Source organism: Salvia hispanica, chromosome 4 (assembly GCF_023119035.1).
Source record: "Salvia hispanica cultivar TCC Black 2014 chromosome 4, UniMelb_Shisp_WGS_1.0, whole genome shotgun sequence".
NCBI lineage: Eukaryota > Viridiplantae > Streptophyta > Magnoliopsida > Lamiales > Lamiaceae > Salvia > Salvia hispanica.
This window is the reverse complement of record NC_062968.1, coordinates 18,760,668-18,781,514: the sequence shown is the minus strand read 5'-3', so window position 1 is coordinate 18,781,514 and position 20,847 is coordinate 18,760,668. Positions and strand designations below refer to the sequence as shown.

Genomic DNA, 20,847 nt, shown 5'->3' with positions numbered 1-20,847 from the left:
GATGATCTAGGTTGAAAGCACCGTTTTAAAGTGTGGCGTTGATGGTCTTGGCCAAAAGAGGTTAGTGGGCTAAATGTAGTCGGACTACGCTAGATAAGGCTCAATGGGCCATCAGTATGGGCCAGCAATAATCCTAATTTCATTTTTCATAATAATGGAGTATTTTTTTTTAAATAAAAATTACAGAAATATTAAATACCGACCACTAAAAATTGGTTAAGTCGTAAATAACATTAGTTTTAATTTTTAATGCATAATTGGTAAAGTAAGAGAGATATAAAAAGTGGTGGAAGGAGCATAAGTAGATTATGGGATCCACATTAATATTTAATTATGTTAAACTTTTCATATTTAAAAGGATCCACATTAATATTTAATTAAGTTAAACCTTTTATATTTAAATATTGATTTATTGTAGATGGTTCTAAATGATAAAATTAGTCTTTTTTTTTTTGGACGGAGATAGTATTAGTAGTATTATTGACGACCAACTAGCAACCGTTTACTAAAATGCCTTATTAAAGGAAAAAATACGGTCAATAACTGGTTTATCAAAAATTAATAATAGAACACCATTTATTTTCATAAAAAAACTAATTTCAGATTACAACCTTTTTACGTACATGATTTACATCCAATTGCAGGTCTACATTTGTTACTAACTCACTATCATATTTAGGGCTTTTTCTTTTGTAGGAGTAGTATTTGTTGACTAAGTTTGGAACCTAATTTAAAGTTTTGCATACCATTTTTTTCATTCGCGAGATATTTTTGTTGTTAGTTTACTCAAAAGATTTTTCTCCATAAATGTCTTGATATTTTCTACTCTATTATTGCCTTACATATTTATCACCCAGGGTAAAATGTCTTATTTAACCTTTATATATTGAATATGAATAGCTCACATCATTATTAGCATGGACTTTTGGCGTGCTAAATCAGCTCTTGACAATGGAAAAATAATTGCTCAAGGTATATTTTGAAAAGGAGATAGTATGATTATCAAGTGTAAATATGATTATGTTGTTGTATATGACAATAAAAAAAATGAAGAATAGAGATAGAATTCATCGCAGATATCATGTTGTCGGGAAAAAAATTGTTGAATTACTGATGGCGGATATCATGTTGACGAAAAAAATTGCCGTTTTTTTTTTTTGAATTACTGATGGCGGATATATGTTGACGGAAAAAATTGACGAAAAAAAATTGTTGAATTACTGATGAAGTACGTATTGATAATTTTTGGCACGGAAATGCCATCAACATTATCGACGGACCTCGTTTACTGAGGGACACCGGTGATGTTTGTTTATTAATTTGAAAATTGTCACGGAAATGCCATCAACATTATTGACGGACCTCGTTTACTGAGGGACACCGGTGATGTTTGTTTATTAATTTGACATTTATTACTTTCCACTTTCTGCCTTTGAAATCCAGCAACTTGTGATTAGATTATTATTAATATTCAACACTATACTATAAGAATTAATCTAGCTATTTTAGACCCATTCAATCTCGTCATTGATGAGAGAGAAGGTTAGAGCTTTGACAAATATGAACGGACAAGGGTATTGAACTGCCACCGAGCTGCAGCTTCTCACTTGCCTTTTGCTTTAACACTCCAGCTTAGGCCTTTGTACATTTTCTTAATTTTCAAATTAGTGATATCAAGAATCAAATTCAAATTAGTAATACCAAAAAAAAATCAATTAATCTAGCTATATTATTTAGCTATTAATTAGTTCATCTTACTTTTCAAACTTTTCTTACAGTATATAGCTATATTATCACATGACATTAATCAATTAAACCTATGGTTGAATTAATTCCTACATTTTTGTGCTTTATTTGGTCTAATTAGACGACTTTCTTTTTCATGAAAAGTTACGTGTGATGTCTGCGGTTATATTTTCAGTTTTAGGTAATTATTAATTAAAATTTATTCATTTCATTTATAATTAAGGTGGATGTATTAATTATGCACCCAGGGGTGCGTTATATTGCTAACTATTTAAGTTGCTAACTCTGCTAACTCATTAATACAGTGTATTAAAAATGTCAACACATAATATCAACATATTATATTGAAGTTCAACAAAATTATGTGTTGACATTTTAATGTCATCGTGTTGATATTTTTAAAACACTGCATTGATGAGTTAGCAAGTTAGCAACTTAAAAAAGTTAACAATTGATCACACCCCTATGCACCCATATGTCTTCTTTCTTTTATTATTAATAGTATTTGTTTGCTTAATTAGAGATACATTATGTGAGAGTTAGACAGTGAATACATCTTGCACAAGAATTGTCTTTATTTGCAAATGTTCATATAGTACTCATCAAATAACAACAAATAAACCAACTTCAACATTTGCAAGCATATCTGAGTTCTTCAAATAAACTAATTTGTTCATCTAGCCTCTTGTAATTTAATTATGATGGACCCAAATCCATATGTGGGGGAAAAATATTTTGATAGTATCAACTACAAAAATGTACAAAATGAGTATCTTGATCCTTTACAGCAAGTATCCCACCCCACACACCTCCAGTTCATAACCAACCAAAACAAGAATGTAGTATTAATAAGCCAAGTCAACTACACACACAAAACACATAGACATACAATCACACGCATATATCTCTTGAATATACCAATGGGCCACTCTCAAAATAAAATAAATGAAAAACATCATCATCATCCATTTTTTCTTCATCAGTTCTTGTTAATCACTACCACTAACACATAAATTTCAGCTGGATTATAGTGTTTGACTTTTTTGAGGGTTAAGTTTGATTTGAATGTGAAAGATATTTATATATAGCTACCCTTTTCCCCTCTATATATACCAAACTCATTGTTACCCTTCACCCCATCTTCAACTCCTCACAATCATCCCCCAACCTTCTCTGCAACATCACTTTCTTCAAATGGCGATCAACAGAGTCATCGTTGCAACCATCCTGCTTTCGTGCTTGGCCGCCACTTGCTACGCCATCACTTTCTCTTCTCTCCAGAGAACCCTGGACCTCGACTCTTCAGTTCAAGCCGGCCAAGGTAACTCTCCTAATTAGTCTGAGTCCTTCAAACAAATTCGTGCAGACTTGGCTTAAAGGGGACAATATCAGACTAATATGCAGTCAATAATTAACAATTAAATTTTGCAGTTCTGAAGGCGGGAGAAGACAAGATAACCGTGTCGTGGAAAGTGAACGCCACATATCCCGCGGGGACAGAGTCGAGCTACAAGACGGTGAAGGTGCTGCTGTGCTACGCCCCGGTGAGCCAGAAGGACCGCGGGTGGAGGAAGACGGTGGACCTCTTGAAGAAGGACAAGACGTGCCAGCACACCATCGTCGAGAGGGCCTACTCCGCCTCCGACAACTCCGTCACCTACACCGTCAAGAGGGACGTGCCCACCGCCACCTACTTCATCAGGGCTTACGTGTACAACGCAGCCGGGGAAGAAGTCGGCTACGGCCAGACCACCAACGCCGACAAGTCGGCCAACCTCTTCGCCGTCGAGGCTGTCACGGGCCGCCATGTGTCGCTTGACATCGCCTCGGCTTGCTTCTCCGCCTTCTCGGTTGTGTCGCTCTTTGGATTCTTCTTCATGGAGAAGAGGAAGGCTAAGGCCTCCAACTGATTTTATTTTATTTCACTTTTATTTATCTTTTATTTTCAATTTGTATAATGTGGGGGAAGAAAGAGGTGTGTGGATTAGTGATTTGTGTATGGTAAGAGTGATTCTTGGGAGATAGAATCATTGTGTGATGCATAAAAGTTGAATTTTAAGAGGTTTGTGATGTTGAATCTTAATTTGTTTTCTTGTTTGTTTACGCTTTTTCCAATCCCATGCTATGGCATTTTGTCTTGGACTATCTTGCATACTTGATGGGATTGATTTTCATTTTAATTAATTAGTTTTGATTTTATTTTGGCTTCGTCTTTGTTGTGAAGATTATAACGAGGCTTGGTCCAAAAATTTGGGCGATGTTTTCTGAGTTTTTAAGTTTCATTCTTTTCTTGAATAAAATCTTATATCAATATAAAGGAGAGGAGTAGATTGTAGTATACACGACATGATATTTTAGCTAGTATTCAATCTCGATTATCTAAAATTGTCAACGAAATTGTTAAAAGTATTTCATTGCACATACTTTTTTTAAGTAGGCCATATGGATATATACCAATGTACATATTCTGCGTACACCCCTTGAATATAGGAAGGAACGTGGCAATTTCCGAAAGTCAATGACGATGAGAATGCCAATTCGACTACTATAAATTTTGATCCAATATTTATTACGACAGGTACATTTGACAAAAATGGATTAGTGATAGGCCTGAGAATATATTTTCTAAATTTTATTTGAAAATATGTTTCTAATTAAAGTGATTACAACCATTAATTTTAACCACTAAAAGAAAAAAGTTGTAAATAGGTAAAATTGCCATAGAGGATTCAACCTTACAAGTGATCAATTCATGCATTATTTGTGAGAAAATATTTCTTCTTTGAGAGTTAATTTAGTTTTTTACCAAAATAGTTTTGTGATCACGAATCATGTGAATCGAGGAATAGAATATTCAGTTGCTGATATAATTATGATAAAACAAATCAAATAGAATATGTAAAGTCAAGTACATAGCACTAAGGACGATGGAGATGCAGTACTACTACATGAAATAAGATAAAATATGTTGTGAGTGATTTTTTTCTTTACTTGGAAATCTTTTCTTCATTTACAAAGCTATACACAAATCATCAGAAACAAGCGTATCCTGAATATTACTCAAATATTGGCAAAAGTAGCAATGAAATTCAAGTTCATCAACACTCCAATACAAGAAATCAATAGCCTTGGAGGCCCTTTCCATTAGAATACATCACAAAAACAGAGAAAGGGTTAAGCTTCAAACTGTGCACAAAGAGAGCATTTAGAAATGGTCTTAAGTAAAGACTAGACTATCAACAGCACTATTCAAGAAGAAATCAAGAATCATGTATATTCACATGGATCAATCACAAATCATCAGTCCTCAAACAACACAACATAAGACATAAAAAAGCATCAGGGTGTGATCGACTAGAAGCGACTGTAAACCATCTCTTGAGTCTCCATTCTATCAGTACCGGACAGCAGCAAACCATTGGGGTACAGATCAATGTGCCCGAAAGCATTGGTCCCCGGGGGGCACTCCAACGCGGCCTCAAGGATCCGGTGGTGGACCCCATGGGAGTCCACCGAGTAACCCCCCTTGTGATCATGCCCTGAAAGGCAAACCTTCACGCAATCATACCGGTGTATCAAGTCCATCACCTCGTTGTAGTTCCACAGCAACGCCTCATTAGACGAAGCGTTGGGATCCAAAGGCAGATGGGAGCAGATCACCACCTTCTGGTTCAAGCTGGTTGCATCTTGAAGGACTCCATCCAGCCACTCAAGCTGCTCTTTCCCTACCGCCCCGTTGAACATGAGGAACCTCCTGTCCCTTCCAAGAAGTCCGTTAGGGCTATTCTTATCTGAATTTGGATTTCTCTCCCAAAGAAAATCGACTGCCTTCACTGCATTTGGATGATCCTCAGGCCAACCAATGGCACTGATGTCATAGCCATCAAGAACCACAAATCTGTACTCTGGAACAGGGGAGAAGTCGTAATAGGCATGGAGATCACTTGGAGGGATGTTAAGCATAGGTAGCAATTTGTCGCGCGGGAGATTGTACAGACAGTGGTTGCCTATCAGGTGATATACTGGGCCATTGAAGAGGCTGAATTCATTGACAATATCCTTGACAGCAGCTAGAGATTGATCATTGGGGCAGTATCCATCAACCATGTCCCCAAAATTGATCACAAAGTCCACCTTCTCTTTGTTCCATTTCTTGACTGCTCTCTGCAGCACGTTGATGCTGTGCCTGTAGTAGCGGGGGACACCAAGAAACGAGACGCCATCTGGGATGTCAGCATACTGAACATCAGTTATTACCCCAAAGGAAGCCAGAGGCTCTTCTCCTTCTAGCGTGATAAGCTCTTCTGCATAACCCATTGAGCAGCAAAAAAGAGTGCCTTGAAAAATGAAACATGTAGTGATTGGTGATGTTATCTTGAAAATTTGCACAACTTCACAACTAATACATATAGAGATAGTAGCATGATTGCATGCTCAGATTTTTGAACATTTTTACAGAGTGTGTATTCCTACAGAATCCCTACACCTTTAGCACAAACTATTCTTGATCTCATCAGATACATAAGAAAATAGACTGCATTTGAAGTAGCAAATTATGATATCAATTCAATGAGAATTTCCAACCAAAAGGGGGCCATTGCTATAATTACAGATTATTTTGCATCAGAAATTGGATCCACATTCTAAAATAGAAAAGAAAAACGGAAACAATGTAACAAAAATGTAAGGCTTGAAGAGAAAATTGGCTAATATTGATCCAATTTCCATTATTTTCCTCAATCTATGATTCTAGAGCTCATAATGTTGATTGCAGCAGTTTTCATTTCAACAGATATTAAAAAATGAAGGCACAAAAGGGGGAATAATATAAACAAAGAAAAAAACAAACACACAAATAATTGTTAATAAACCAACAAATAAATCACATCATTAGTTCCTCCCCTCAACAACATAAAAATTCAATGTACAATTCGTCAAATTCCTTCACCAAAAGCTTGAAATCGTCATGATTTTTTTTTTTCAAAAGCATAATTTTCCCAAACACAAAACATGCAAGAATATGGTGAGATAAAAAAAAAGACGAAATAATGCATGAAAATCAAATCGAAGGGGAAAAAACGCACCCTTCTCCAGAAATCAAAGCTGGAACTGCTGAGATTGAAGAGAGGGGGGGAAGACAAGGTGGCAGCGTCGGAATATATATGTATGTGTATGTGATAATGTGAAGGCGTGGAACGACGTTGATCCCTCAATATATGCCGCGTGCTGTGGTCGGTTACCTAAATTTGATTTCAATGGAATGATATATACAGATTTATAGTAGTAAACGATTTGGATAATATTTATGAATTTGAGTTGAGCCCAACTCCTAATTAGATCTACCATAGCCAAATTAAATGTGAATATGGTTTCATTTATTAAGCAACAAAATTAAATAACTCGCGTATCACGAGTTTAGGCAAATATAAAGTTATTCTGTTTGCGTACTACTATATCTCAGCATTTATTATTTTTTTAATGTATAACATGACATGAGCTATATCCAATCTAGTTTAATTAAATTATACACTAATGAGCCGAATAAAGGTAGACTGCTTTATGTTGACGAGTTTACCATATAAATTTGAAAATCTAGAAAAAACATTAACTTGATTATTTTTTTATAAATCATTTGATACAATGATTCAATATAGTTAAATTTATGGGTGAGGAAACAATTCCAAATCTGAACATTTGATTCGAATCAAACCAAAATATAATATTCGATTCGTTTAGTTTGGATTGGAATCTAATTAATTATTACTATAAATTCTGGATGTTCGGATCGAATTGGATATTTTAAAATTAAGTAATATGAAATCCAATAAATATTTATACTTACTCCTATTACATATATATATAAGAAAATTATATTATAATTATAAACATTACAAATGTAAAATCTTAGTGTTAAACAATATAATGGTATTTGATACATTAGATTTTCAAAATCTGGTATTGGATTTTCATTTTTCTGGATTTTTTGTATTTAATTTTTACAATTTTATATTCTTTCCGTTCCATAATAGTAGAGTCATTTGTATTTTTGTACGTTAGTACATAATAGTACAGTCATTTCCATGTAAAAACACATTTCTATCCACTTACTATTCTGCCTTCATCTCTCAACCTTTTTTTATTCTACTTTATTCTTCCTTTACATAACCCATTTAACACAATTTTTTTTATATCTTGTACCAAATATAAACACATCCACTACTATGGAACACAGAGGGAATAGTAGTACAACAGTACAACCTCCGTTCCAACTAGGTCGGATTTAATTATATTATTACTACCCTTTCTCACTCGGATTTTTTGTACTTAAGTTTTTAAAGTTTTCAAAAACATACAGGACAAGAGTTGTTAACTGAAACCGGTTGTAAACTTCTTTTATTGGGATACAGATCATCTTAGTTAAATCTATCTCTGTAGTTATAAGAATTCAACATCGCATGCGAGTCAGATTAAAAAATAAAAAATCACAACCAGCCAAAAGCCTATTACAAGACAAGGGAGATGAAGGGGAAATTCAAGGCCTCAACCACTCCCCCCAAATATGGATCTATATACAAGGGTGCTGCTGCTTCTTTGATCATTAGAGCACCACATCTCGTCTGCATCCCAACATGCATAGTGCTTCACGTTCACGGCTTGACCTGGCGCATGTCAATCAGCTCCCACCTCTTCCATATCATGCAAGAATTTTAGTATCTCCTCAGATGGTCCCTTGTAAAGAAAGGGTGCCGTAGGGCCTCCTCGGCTGACAATCTTTCAGAGGGTTCATACTTCAATAGCCCTTGTAATAGATTAATTAGATCTCCAGCTGAGTGATCTACATGTTGCATGATCAAATTCTGAAGCCTAGGCAACTTCAATACGGATTTGATACTATCTCTGGATGCTGCTCCCTCTGGCCAATCTAACCTACCCCTCCTAACATACTTCTCAGCATGTCGGCTGGAAAACAATGTACCAAACAAGATATTAGCAACAATTGCTTTCATATTAATTACACCACCATGAGGAATATGCATGTGCTTACTCTGCTTTCTTTAGCATATGCTGGGGCAGTGGTCCAAGAACTCTTTCCATCATTGCAAGGTGCTCCAAGTTTTCATGGGTTTGGAACAATGCTTCACCCTACAAGCAGTAACAGGGTAACGGTAAAGAAGTTGCATAAAACTAATAGCCAGATAAGCTGGTAGGATGCAATAATGACAGCATACCGAGCAGAGCTCAACCAGGATACAGCCTACACTCCATACATCACAAGGGTAAGACCATCCCAAACCTACACACAATAATCAAATGAAAGAGTTCAGAAACTCATGCACAAGGCAAAATACTAGTAAATGAGGAAATCCAAATACAGGGATTATATACTAAATCCAATACCTAGGATAACCTCAGGAGCTCGGTAATGTCGAGTAGAAACAATGTATGACTGGTCCTGCCTGTCATATGTAGTGCTACCAAAATCTATTACCTTGATAGCACTAGACTTTGGAATTCTCTTGTAATATGAACTATCCTTGGGTGATGACCTTGAAAGACCCTGATTAAAAAAGTAAAAGCACAATGAAAAATACAATTGAAGAAATAAAATCTAAGCAAATAGTGCAAATAAATATGGACTTCAAAAGCATACTCAATAAAAGATCACACTCGCTACCTTGTAATCAGGAACCTTTATGTAATCTGGTGAGACTAGAAGAATATTTTCAGGCTTCAGGTCCGTGTGGATGAGGTGCAAATCATGCATAACTGAGGTGATAAAAAAAGATTCAACAAAAAAGGACAACACCAAATAAGAATGCTTATACCTATCATGGTAAAGTGAAAGAAATCATAACTAATGCAGAAGGGTGATTCATCCATGCAGTAAATATGTAAGACTAAAGTGTTACTAATGGGAGAAACTATTTACACACATGCTACACAATCCAACAGTTGTCTTCCAATCTCACGGACAAGATCAATGGGAAATGAGCGATAATTGTTTTTGCGTAGGAAATCGTATAAGCTTGGTCCAAGCTTCTCAAAGACCTGTTGAAACCATTTAAGCCCATGGACAACTTTAACTCCCATAATATTTGTTAGGTTGGGGAAATGAATCCACCAAATCAATTATATACTTACAATACAGATATGGTTACGATAGTCAAACCAGTTCCGTATTTGAACACAACTGCAAGGAATAAACTTGTTCAACCTCTGCAATCATTCACAAAAGGCCAAAAGAGTGCCAAAGTCATTATGAAGTGCAAAATAAGAACTCACCGGTTGCCACCTTTGTCCTGTCTACCAAGTTGTTGGAGCACATCAATCTCAATCATTGCTGCTTCACGGTACTTCTTAATTCCACGAACAATTTTAACGGCTACCATTTCCTTTTTTTCCCTATCCCAGCATTCCAAAACCTGGCCAAAGGTACCTGAATTGAACATTCTTGATCAGAAAAGGCAATTAATGCAAAACATGAGAGTAGAAAATCAGTAAATGAATTGGAGTAACTTACCTTCACCCATCTTGCTGTGAATCTTATCTGCAAAAATTGATATGAAACACCATCAGCACAAAGATATAACATTATGTATACACGTGCATGATGCGTCAGCTGCATAAAAATTGGAAAAGAAATCGCAATATCTTTTACTTCATCAAAACAAAGACACTATTTCTTTTGAAACTAAATTATGCTTATATTTGAATACTAATCTAAATTGGAATTTCATCTATCCAAAATGAAATCCCAATCCAAAATTTAAAGTTAAGGCAGACATCAATTAATCCACACAAGCACAAGAAAACAACAAAAGCAATGACAAGAGTAATATGTTCTTATGGTAGTGAAGGTAGTTACAGCGAGAAGTTAGATTATCTCCAATAGCAAACATATAATGCCCATCTTTGTCATCTTCTCGCAACGGGGGAGAACCATTTTGAGCCAAGCCCTTAACAAACAGAGAACTAGATTGGTCCCAGATGGCTCTTGAAGGTGCATAGCTCGTCACGTTTCCAATCTCTTGTCCAGGAAATAAGCCTAGCTGAGCCTACACACAGCCATCCATTCACATTTTCCTCATCATCAATAATAACTTATTTTGTTTACATCCTCCGTAAGTACCATACCAACACAATCTCCCATACAACAAACCAAGAACTAAAAGAAGGAAATATATTTCACAAGAGTTATTCATCTTAAAATTAAAAATTCAATAAGACTATGAAAAACTTCATGAAAAAATGGAAATCGGCAGACTTTAATACATAGCCATTAAAATCGACAGCAGTTCAATTTATAACTATTAACTCATAAAACACACAAAGAAAACTAATTCATCTGGATTAAAATATCCAATTAAACAATTAAATCACTAGAAATCATAGAAATGAAAATAAAATTGACAAAAACCACAAAACTCAAGAACAAATTAACAGACATACAAGGATATGCATCCAGGAACCACGAATTATAGATCAAACACTCAATTCACACCTGATCCCATAAAAATCACAAAAATCACAAAACCCATGAACAAATTAACAGAGATACAAGAATATGCATCCAGGAACCACGAATTATAGATAAAACAATCAATTCATACCTGATCCAATAAAAATCACAATTTTCCATCAGATCTACAAAAAATCAACAAGACAACGGGAACAAAGGAAAAGGAATTCTCAGATCTGATCGAAATAATTACCTGAGGACCTTGAGGAAGAACATCCCAGCCCAAACGAGGCCTCTTTCTCGGTCGGCGATCCATGGTCAGTTCAGTCACGCGTTCCGTTTCCATCACGAAAAAAAAAAGACGAAATTCTGGAAAGAGAATAATTTTTGAGAGAAAAAAGTCTAGGGTTTGAAGAGAGAGAAAACTGGACAGATAATAAAAAGATGCGTGAAGATGCCACCTAATATTGACCTAACAATGCGGGCCGAGCCAATTTCATTGAAATCGGGGCCGTACACGTGGCGCTCACACGGCTTCTGCTTTATTGCGGATGATTCCTCTCTTATCTTTAAAGAAAAAATAAAATCTGGGCCACATCTTATGGGCCGTATTGAATAAATTAAGTTCAGTTTACGGCCCATTGAGGCTATAATATTCAATGTGGAAAATACCTTGCATTAAATTAAATTTACTACTAAAGGAAAGCCTGTGCACACGCGTATGGTGTGTGTCAAACCCAATCCCGATGCGGGTTTGGGACGAGAGTTAGCTCTTTAACTGTCGGCAAGAAGGATACCTTGAAAAATAAAAACAAATAAATTGCTAAGCAATAGACAAAGAGTGCTCCTACACACGCGTATAATGTGCGTCAAACCCGATCCAGGTGTGAGTTTGACCCGCCTAGGGAGAAAGGGAATGGCATGGTCTATAGGAAGAGTAGGGAGAAGAAAACAGTGGAGGTGGGATGCACCTTTTCTATATGGTGGCAGTAGCCGTGACATGGCGAGAATGAGCTAGGAGTGGAGGATGGTGAGAATACTAGAGGAATTGGAGAGGCGAAAGTGGAGGCGGAGGTAGAGGAAGATGGTGAGAGTAGATCTGCCCACGGTTCATGAACCGGCGGTTTCGGTTCGGAACCGCCGGTTCCGATTTTGGGAAATATGGAACCTAGACATGGCCAAACCAAACTAACCGCCGGTTCGCCGGTTAACCGGAAATAAATGGTCATCGCCGGTAGGTTCGTAGGGTTGCAGGGGTAGGGTCGGAAAAGGACGGTTAACCGCCGGTTTTCGGTCGAAAACCGCGATTCGTGTCGAGAAAACCGCGGTTTCCCGACGGTTCAAAACCCGCCGGATTAGGGGAGAAGTAGGGATTGCGAGCGTAGGGCGTAGGGTTGCAGCCCAAAAAGCCGAGCGGTTTCCGACCGTTTTCAAAATTTGAATTTCAAAATTTAAATTTAAGTTGAGCTCAAGTCCTTTTCCTTTTTTTTCTTTTTTTTTCTAATTGTTTCAACTTTACTTTTAATATATTTTTTTTTTAATTATAATTTTGTATCTATATTTTAAATTCAAGTGTATAGTTGTATACTTGTATTGTTGTATTTTGTAACTTGTAAGTTGTAACTTGTAATTGTATTGTAGAAATTTACATTCAAAGTTTCAAATCAATAAAATTGCAATTCTTTATCAATTTCTCTTTGGATTGTACTATAGAATTTAGAAGTAATAACTATAAGATTTAAAAAAAAAAAAAAACAAGGCCCAGAACGGAACCGGACGGAGCCATAGCCAGCGGTGTCACCGGGCTTAAACCGCCCAAGTAATACGCTAGTTCACCGGAGCGGAACCGTCATCGCCGGGCCGTTCTGATTCAACATGTCATGAGCCGGGAACCGCCGGTTCGGCGGAAGCCTCCAGCGGTTTTACGGCAACGTGGCCCACGTCTAATGAGGCAGGAACGGAACGGTGAGTATTTTTCACGGTTTAGTTTCGGTTAACTCGATGGTTTCGGTTTCGGTTCGGAACCGCCCGGTTTTCGGACGATTCGTAGCGGTTTAGGTTCGGTTTCGCGGTTTCACGGTTTTTTCCGTTAATTTTTTTTGCCATATAGTTTGAAATTATAAAATAAATTGGAACAAGGAAATGGATAGTTTAAATTGAGAGATTGAAGAGAGAAATTCTTGTTAACACTAAAATAAGGTGAGTGTAAGTAAGGATAGAGAGGAGTATTTAATATAGATAAAAATAGAGAGAAATGAGATCCAATTTGAATTTAAAATCAACATTTAAGAATAAATAAATAAATAAATAAAAATAAAAGAAATGGTGTTTTGTGCAATCAATTTTGAATAGTGCAGCCATCGCCCACCGTCAACCAATCAATTTTGAAGACTCAACTAATCAATTTTGAAGACTACGACATTAACCAATGTTAATTTATTATACTTTATTTAAAGTAATCAATTCTTCTAAGTTTATTAAAAAATATTGGATAAATATTTATTAATAATTATCCATACTCTATAGATTCCATACGTAAAAAAATATGTTAATTAATAAAATCAGAAATAGTATTATAAAGTTATTACCATAAACCATACAACATAGACTTCATCTTGTAATTTAGTTATTTTTATTTTATTATCTTTTATCTTATGTTTTTCAAATTACCATCCAATTTTACCAAATAGTATTATAAAGTTATTCTTGCTACAAAATTTTGTCCCACATTATTGTTTCTACGGATATTACCAAATCTAAAAATGAAAGTTATTTATATAAGAGTATAAAACTCATAAACCGGATCATTCAGCAATGTTTTATTTAATGGATTATAGTTTTAATATAAGGATTAACTATGTTTGAATTTATCATTGCGTTGGCGGTTCGGAACCGTGAAACCGCCGGTTCGGAACCGTCCGGAACCGGCGGTTCGGTCGCGGTTTCGGTTCGAAAAATTTGGAACCTGAACCGAACCACGGTTCTAAAATTCACGGTTTCAGTTTGGCATATTTTTCGCGGTTTCGGTTCGGAACCATAACCGCCGGTTACGGTTTCGGTTTTAACCGCCGGTTCGGTAAACCTTGGGCAGCTCTAGGTGAGAGTGATGGAGGGGGATGAGAAGCGCACACTTTCAGTGTTTATCCTAAAACATACTCCATTTGTTCCATTAAAATATGAAATATTTTATTTTTGGCACACGATTTTATGTAGCATTGTTTTGTAAGTTAAGTAGAGAAAGAATAAAGTACTAAGTGAGGAAAAATGTATAGATTATATTGTTTCTATTTTTAAGAAATTGAACAATAGAGGAAAAACGTTGACCGATTGCACAACTAAATGGGGGATGACATAGCATGATTCATGAATTAACACTGTTGAATATTTGTGGTGGACTTTCATTTGGGTTGGTTATTTATTTGGCCCGGGTGAAAATAATTTGGGCTGAGCCCAATTACCTTACCTCTACCACCAGATGCTGCCATGTGTACTCCCACCCGGATCTTGGCTTAGAGCTGCTGGATTGTGACTTGTGTTTGTTATGTGAGATGTGAGACCTTCTCTCTTCTCATTCATTCAAAACTACTCTCTCTCTCTCTCTCTACTCTCTGCAATCAGAAAAAACCTCTCTTCTCTCTCTTCTTCTCCAATGGATCTCCCGGTTGTTTTCCTGTGATCTTTCACAGTTGATTGAGTGATTGATCTTGTGTGAGTGCTGGAGAAGGCAACTGCTTCGGTTGCTGAGTGTTGGTGAGAACTATGGTTTGGTGTGTGAGGCTCTCTATGTGAGTTTGTGTTCAGAGGTTCAAGATCCAGGTGGTTTGTGTTGGTATCTACGGTGTGAGGTGAATCACTGGTGGATTCAACGTTGCTCCTCTGGATCTGGGTTCTGAAGAATAGATTTGTTTTATAGGCGGGTGGCTGAGCCATCTACTTGATCTATTCTGTTTTCTTGTTTCTCTTGTTTGCTTTACTCTTTAGATCCGAGTGGATCCTGTGTTGTTTTGCTAACTGTTGGAAATAATGTAGCCTTTACACGGGCAAACTCTTGCTATTACAAAGAACCAAAAACTAGAGCGTAAATAAAACAAAGTAAATACAATAAAAGAATCAAGATGCAAACTATAGTCTTCTTCAAGTCAAGTCGAGGTGTCCCTCTCTCTGCAAGACGAGATACGCCCCGGCTAGTGCTCACGGATTGGCGCAACGTCCCTAAAGATGAAACGACTATCCTCCTACCGAGTTGATGTTAGGTTTGGTATACTGAAAAGTATGTTTCGAGCAAGTTTCGCTTGAATAGAATCTTGTTTGTATACGTAAAACTCTATAATCCACTTTTAACCCGATTCAGTATTATTCGAGCAGTTTCGCACTAATAGAATCAGTATATTATTACATTGTGTTTGCTTGTGCATTTATAAGATGTTTTATAAACATTTAAATGGATAAGAAGCAAACAAAGTCTAAGTCTTTTGCTTAGTAGACTGGTTGTGGGCGTCGTCCACTTTAAGGTAACACGGTCGGTTCTATGCAATGCTTTGCAAAAGAAAAAGAAGAATTTCACAACCCAGATAGGTTTAGACTACCAATCGTGAAAGGTTGCAATGTCAGTCCGATTATTTCTAAGCCTTACTGAAATAAGATGACATTGGTGTGGTATAGCACTGAATGGATCTAACAACAAAACGTGTCTTTATGCTATCTACTGAAAGACTAGGTCTTGATAAATAACTATTTCTTAATCTACATACGTTAGCATTGAGCATACGGTATTGATTATGCACTACTTTGACTTATCAAATGGTGCGGGTTTTTCGCAACCCAATAATCCTGATATATTGGGTAGTGGTGATTAATATCTAGCGGTGCTAGGATTGCTATTATGTTGAATCGTGCGCGAGGTGAGTCTCGTTTGATAATGTCCTCAAGAGGAGCTCGAACAAGGTTTTATTGTTCGGGAAACTGGCCAGTTGGAGTTTTATTACTCTATGAATAATAAACAAGTGTTTCTTGCTAAGTCCACTCTTGGAATTAATAAGATGTTAATTAATTAAGTTCATAGCAGACATTAATTAATTAATGGACATTTATATCTTAAGCGCTAGAAATAAATAATATAAATAACGGAAACCCGAATTACTTGTAATTTTGGATTTGGATGGGGAGTGCAATATTACTTCTGTAGTGGCTGCTCGTAATATTCCAATATAAGCTTGTATTAAATTGTGGGTTCAATTTAATTAGTAAAAAGCTAATTGGGGGAACCCATATCCAAAACCTTCCATAGATCCCTGACTGGACCCAATATGAACTTAATATAAATAGGAGAATAAAGGAGAGACAAAATCACAATTAATTAGTAGTAGAAATTTTCGTTCCCCTCTAATTTTAGAGGAGCTCGAAAATTCTCTCAGCTCTCCTCCGTGAGATTTTTCTGTCTTCTTTATTCGAGTCCTATTATTTTGATAAGATTAGCCCACCCTGATATCGAGATACGGTTCGGGAACAAGTCGAAGATCCGTGGTCTAGTATTGAAGATCATCATGGAGAAGGCGCAAGCAATCGTCGATTCTTTGGAAAATCAAATCGGTAACCCTAAACCGTAGAAATCATGTTTAGAATTTATATTTTCTAAGCATGAATTATTTGCATTCTAGCATGCAATTATCTGTTTAACATGTGAATTGATTAATCACATAATCGGTCAAATAGATCCGTATCTGATTTATTTGTTTTGTACAAGTCTTCCGCTATGCAAGGGGGCACCAAACCCCATCAGTTGAAGCACCTCAAACTCGTAAGCACCTCAAACTCGTAGGCTCCGACGAACTTGAATTGGAGGCGAGAACCGAGCTATGCAATGCTCCTATATGCGAACTAGAATGCTTGAGATCTTAGAGAGAAGAGAGAATGATTGTTGGTGTGTTCTCATCTCTCAAATCCACACCTATTTATAGGATAAGAGTGGCCACACGAGAGGTCTCGGCATTAAGGCACCTCATAAACATATTGGAGGTTACCTAAGGTGAAAAGACAAAAGACTTGGCCATATGAAAAGCTTGAGACCCTTCTTATTTCTCACATTTTTCTTACAATCCCCCACATTGGTTAGAGCGCTGCAAGCTCAAACCAACACCAGACACAAATGCATGTATGCAGACTCTTTGCTCAGTTCTCGAGAAACGATACTGTCTTTGGAGAGGTAACTTGTGGTTTTGAACCTTCTATAGTCAACACTATCGGACATACCGGCAGGCTAGTGGACGCGATGCCTTGAACTATTCCTCCTTGGTGTATGCCTAGTCAATAGCATCAACACAATATTGTCTCAACTCCATCAGTTCTCACGTTTGTGTCCGTTTCGGCCGTGGAACACCTCTTTGGAATTCATAAGTGACTCACACACACGAAGCGGCCCCACTTCTCACTTACATAGGTGATTCTTTCATGAGTATCCTGCCATACTTCATCTCCCTGAGATTTCAAGAATCATTAAAAGTCAAAAGACTTAACCTCTTACCACGTGCAGGTTACAACACTCAATGCTTTCTGAAGAATGGGCGAAGATTAAAATCTTCTAAGTGTTACAACTAGATTTGTATAGCTTTGTTTCCCATTGAACCAATCCCATGGGATCTCCAATTGTATGGTTGGGTTACCACTATACTCATCTTTTAAGATGTGGTTTTCAGTCCCATTCCTTTTAGCAATTTATGCATTTGATCACGGTTTAAACCTTTTGTTAATGGATCCGCTATGTTATCCACTGACTTAACATAGTCAACTGAGATAACACCACTTGTGATCAACTGCCTTACGATATTATGTCGTCGACGAATGTGTCGAGACTTACCATTATAGAAGCCACTGTGTGCTCTACCTATAGCTGCTTTACTATCACAGTGTATCACTACTGTGGGCACTGGCTTTTTCCAACATGGAATACATTCTAGGAAATTTCTAAGCCACTCGGCTTCTTCCCCTGCTTTATCCAATGCGATAAACTCGGATTCCATGGTGGAATGAGCAATACAGGTCTGTTTCGCTGACTTCCACGAAACAACGCGGCCCCCCACAATGAACGCATACCCACTCGCCGAAAATGAGTCTTTTGAATCAGAGATCTAATTTGCGTCACAGTACCCTTCAAGTACTTGGGGATATCTTGTGTAGTGCAGTCCAAAGTCAATAGTATACTTCAAGTATCTCAAAACTCTGCACAGAGCTTTCCAATGTTCCTTGCTTGGATTGCTCGTGAATCGGCTCAACTTGTTCACTGTTCAAGCAAGATCGGGTCTAGTACAGTTCGTGATAAACATAAGACTTCCTATAACCTTTGCATACTCTTCTTGAGCAACAGGCTCACCCTTATTCTTGCTTAGATGGACATTGAGCTCCAAAGGAGTCTTTGCTGGCTTACAATCAAATGTGTTGAATTTCTTAAGCATTTTCTCAACATAATGAGATTGTATTAAGGCAATTCCTTCATTAGTCCTCAATATTTTGATTCCAAGAATCACATCAGCTAGACCCATATCTTTCATATCGAAATTTCTTTTCAACATGTTTTTAGTCTCGTTAATAATGGCACTATTGCTTCCCATTATCAACATATCATCAACATAGAGACACACAATAAAAAATCCATTATCTGTGTTCTTAATGTAAACACACTTATCACACTCGTTGATAGTGAATCCATTTGTCAACATCACATTGTCAAACTTCAAGTGCCATTGCAACGACGCTTGCTTTAACCTATAAAGAGACTTTACCAATTTGCATACCTTGTGCTCTTGCCCGGGCACAACAAACCCTTCAGGTTGCTCCATGTATTTCTCTTCTTCCAAATCACCATTCAGGAATGCAGTTTTCACATCCATTTGGTGAATCTCAAGATTGTGCAACGCAGCAATCACAAGAAGCACCCGAATGGAAGCTATTCTCGTAACATGTGAGTAAGTATCAAAGAATTCATGCCCTTTTTTCTGTTTAAAACCTTTGACTACTAGGTGGGCTTTGTACTTATCCACAGTACCATCGGGTTTATATTTCTTTTTCAGAATCCACTTGTATCCTAAGGCCTTACCACCTTCCGGCAAATCTACTAACACCCATGTGTTATTTAGCATGATGGATTCCATTTCACTGTTGATAGCTTCTAGCCACCACACCGCGTCTGGGCCAGACAATGCTTCTGATAGTGACTTTGGTTCACCATCCAACATAAAAGTTATGAAGTTTGGACCAAAAGTCTTAGAAACTCTAACTCTTTTACCACATCTTGGTTCTACATCCTCGGGACTTGTCCTCGTCACTTTTGGAGAATTAGAACTAGTGGTTTCATCCACCATTCTTTCACTAGAACGATCATCTTGCTTCTTGCAAGGAAACACATTCTCAAAGAATACAACATTCCTTGACTCAATTATTGTTCCTTCAGCTACATCAGGTATAGCTGACTTATGAACTAAGAAGCGACATGCGCTACTGTTCAATGCATATCCAATAAAGATACAATCGACTGTTTTAGGGCCAATTGCAACTTGTTTTGGAGGCGGCACTTGTACCTTTGCTAAACACCCCCACACTTTGAGGTATGTATATGAAGGTTTCTTTCCCTTCCACAATTCATAAGGAGTCACATCCCTATTTTTAAGTGGGATCTTATTCAAGATGTAATTTGCGGTTAGCAAAGCTTCGCCCCATATGTTTTGGGGTAATCCTGAATTAATCAACAGAGCATTCATCATCTCTTTCTGTGTTCGATTTTTGCGTTCAACAACACCATTCGACTGAGGAGAATAAGGAGTTGTTGTTTGGTGAATTATACCACTTGCATGACATAATTATGCAAACGACGCAACATATTCACCCCCTCTATCACTTCGAACACACTTAATTCGACAATTAAGCTGATTTTTGACTTCATTTTGAAGTCTTTAAACGCTTCAATTGCCTCATCTTTACTTCTTAATAGGTATATGTAACAATACCTTGTGCAATCATCAATGAATGTAATGAAATACTTTTTACCACCTCTAGTTTGCACGAATTTTAAATCACATATATCTGTATGGATCAATTCTAGAGGTTTTGAGCTCCGTTCTATCGAGCGGAACGGCAGCTTGGTCATTTTTGCTTCAACACAGACTTCACATTTCTTTTGTGAATTAAACTCATTAACTTTTAGTAAATCAAGATTTACTAATCTTTTTATAGCATTTAGATTCACATGTCCTAATCTACAATGCCATAAATCGGCGCACTCAAGCAAGTAAGACGAAGAAGCATTCTTATTATCATTCACTTGATTTGGTACACGGCCACCTGTGGCCATTACATTAAGTTTGAACAAGCCATTGGAAAGAAAACCTTTTCCAAGGAAAGTACCAAATTTAGACAAAATAAACTTGTCAGAATCAAACACTAGCTTAAAGCCATGACTAACAAGTAGGGCTGAAAATTTAATCCGCGGGTTTCGGGTATTCCCAACCCAATCCCAATACCCGACGGGTTTTGGGTACCCGAAACCCGAAATTATGGGTTCGGGTACGGGTTTGGGTAGTTAATGTTAGGATTTTTCGGGTTTAGGGTACCCGAAACCCGTATTAGGGTACCCGACTAATACCCGATTAAAC

At 37.0% G+C, this 20,847-nt stretch overlaps 3 protein-coding genes across 5 annotated transcripts; 1 reads left to right on the top strand and 2 right to left on the bottom strand.

Annotated features, from left to right (window-relative positions):
- The first annotated feature begins 2,849 nt into the window (after positions 1 to 2,849).
- LOC125219352 (high-affinity nitrate transporter 3.1-like) lies at positions 2,850 to 3,823 on the top strand. The gene is made up of 2 exons (XM_048121314.1): positions 2,850 to 3,067; positions 3,178 to 3,823. Exons 1-2 carry the CDS (start codon positions 2,941 to 2,943, stop codon positions 3,654 to 3,656), a joined length of 606 nt encoding a protein of 201 aa, XP_047977271.1. The 5' UTR covers positions 2,850 to 2,940; the 3' UTR covers positions 3,657 to 3,823.
- A 1,171-nt stretch (positions 3,824 to 4,994) lies between these two features.
- LOC125223717 (manganese-dependent ADP-ribose/CDP-alcohol diphosphatase-like) lies at positions 4,995 to 6,971 on the bottom strand. The gene is made up of 2 exons (XM_048126985.1): positions 6,831 to 6,971; positions 4,995 to 6,083 (listed from the first exon to the last, which is right to left on the bottom strand). The coding sequence occupies exon 2, from the start codon at positions 6,061 to 6,063 to the stop codon at positions 5,101 to 5,103; it is 963 nt and encodes a 320-aa protein (XP_047982942.1). The 5' UTR covers positions 6,064 to 6,083; positions 6,831 to 6,971; the 3' UTR covers positions 4,995 to 5,100.
- Positions 6,972 to 8,159: 1,188 nt separating this feature from the next.
- Positions 8,160 to 11,625, bottom strand: LOC125222264 (serine/threonine-protein kinase AFC2). 3 transcript variants are annotated; one of them, XM_048124781.1, is made up of 11 exons: positions 11,460 to 11,625; positions 10,613 to 10,802; positions 10,268 to 10,294; positions 10,030 to 10,183; positions 9,889 to 9,937; positions 9,681 to 9,795; positions 9,422 to 9,513; positions 9,145 to 9,304; positions 8,976 to 9,040; positions 8,792 to 8,889; positions 8,160 to 8,706 (listed from the first exon to the last, which is right to left on the bottom strand). In XM_048124781.1, exons 1-11 carry the CDS (start codon positions 11,550 to 11,552, stop codon positions 8,454 to 8,456), a joined length of 1,296 nt encoding a protein of 431 aa, XP_047980738.1. In that variant the 5' UTR covers positions 11,553 to 11,625; the 3' UTR covers positions 8,160 to 8,453. The 3 variants fall into 3 exon arrangements, with proteins under 3 accessions (XP_047980738.1, XP_047980739.1, XP_047980740.1); XM_048124782.1 differs by lacking the exon at positions 10,613 to 10,802 and having other exon boundaries at positions 11,460 to 11,587; XM_048124783.1 differs by lacking the exons at positions 9,681 to 9,795; positions 9,889 to 9,937; positions 10,613 to 10,802; positions 11,460 to 11,625.
- Positions 11,626 to 20,847: the final 9,222 nt, after the last annotated feature.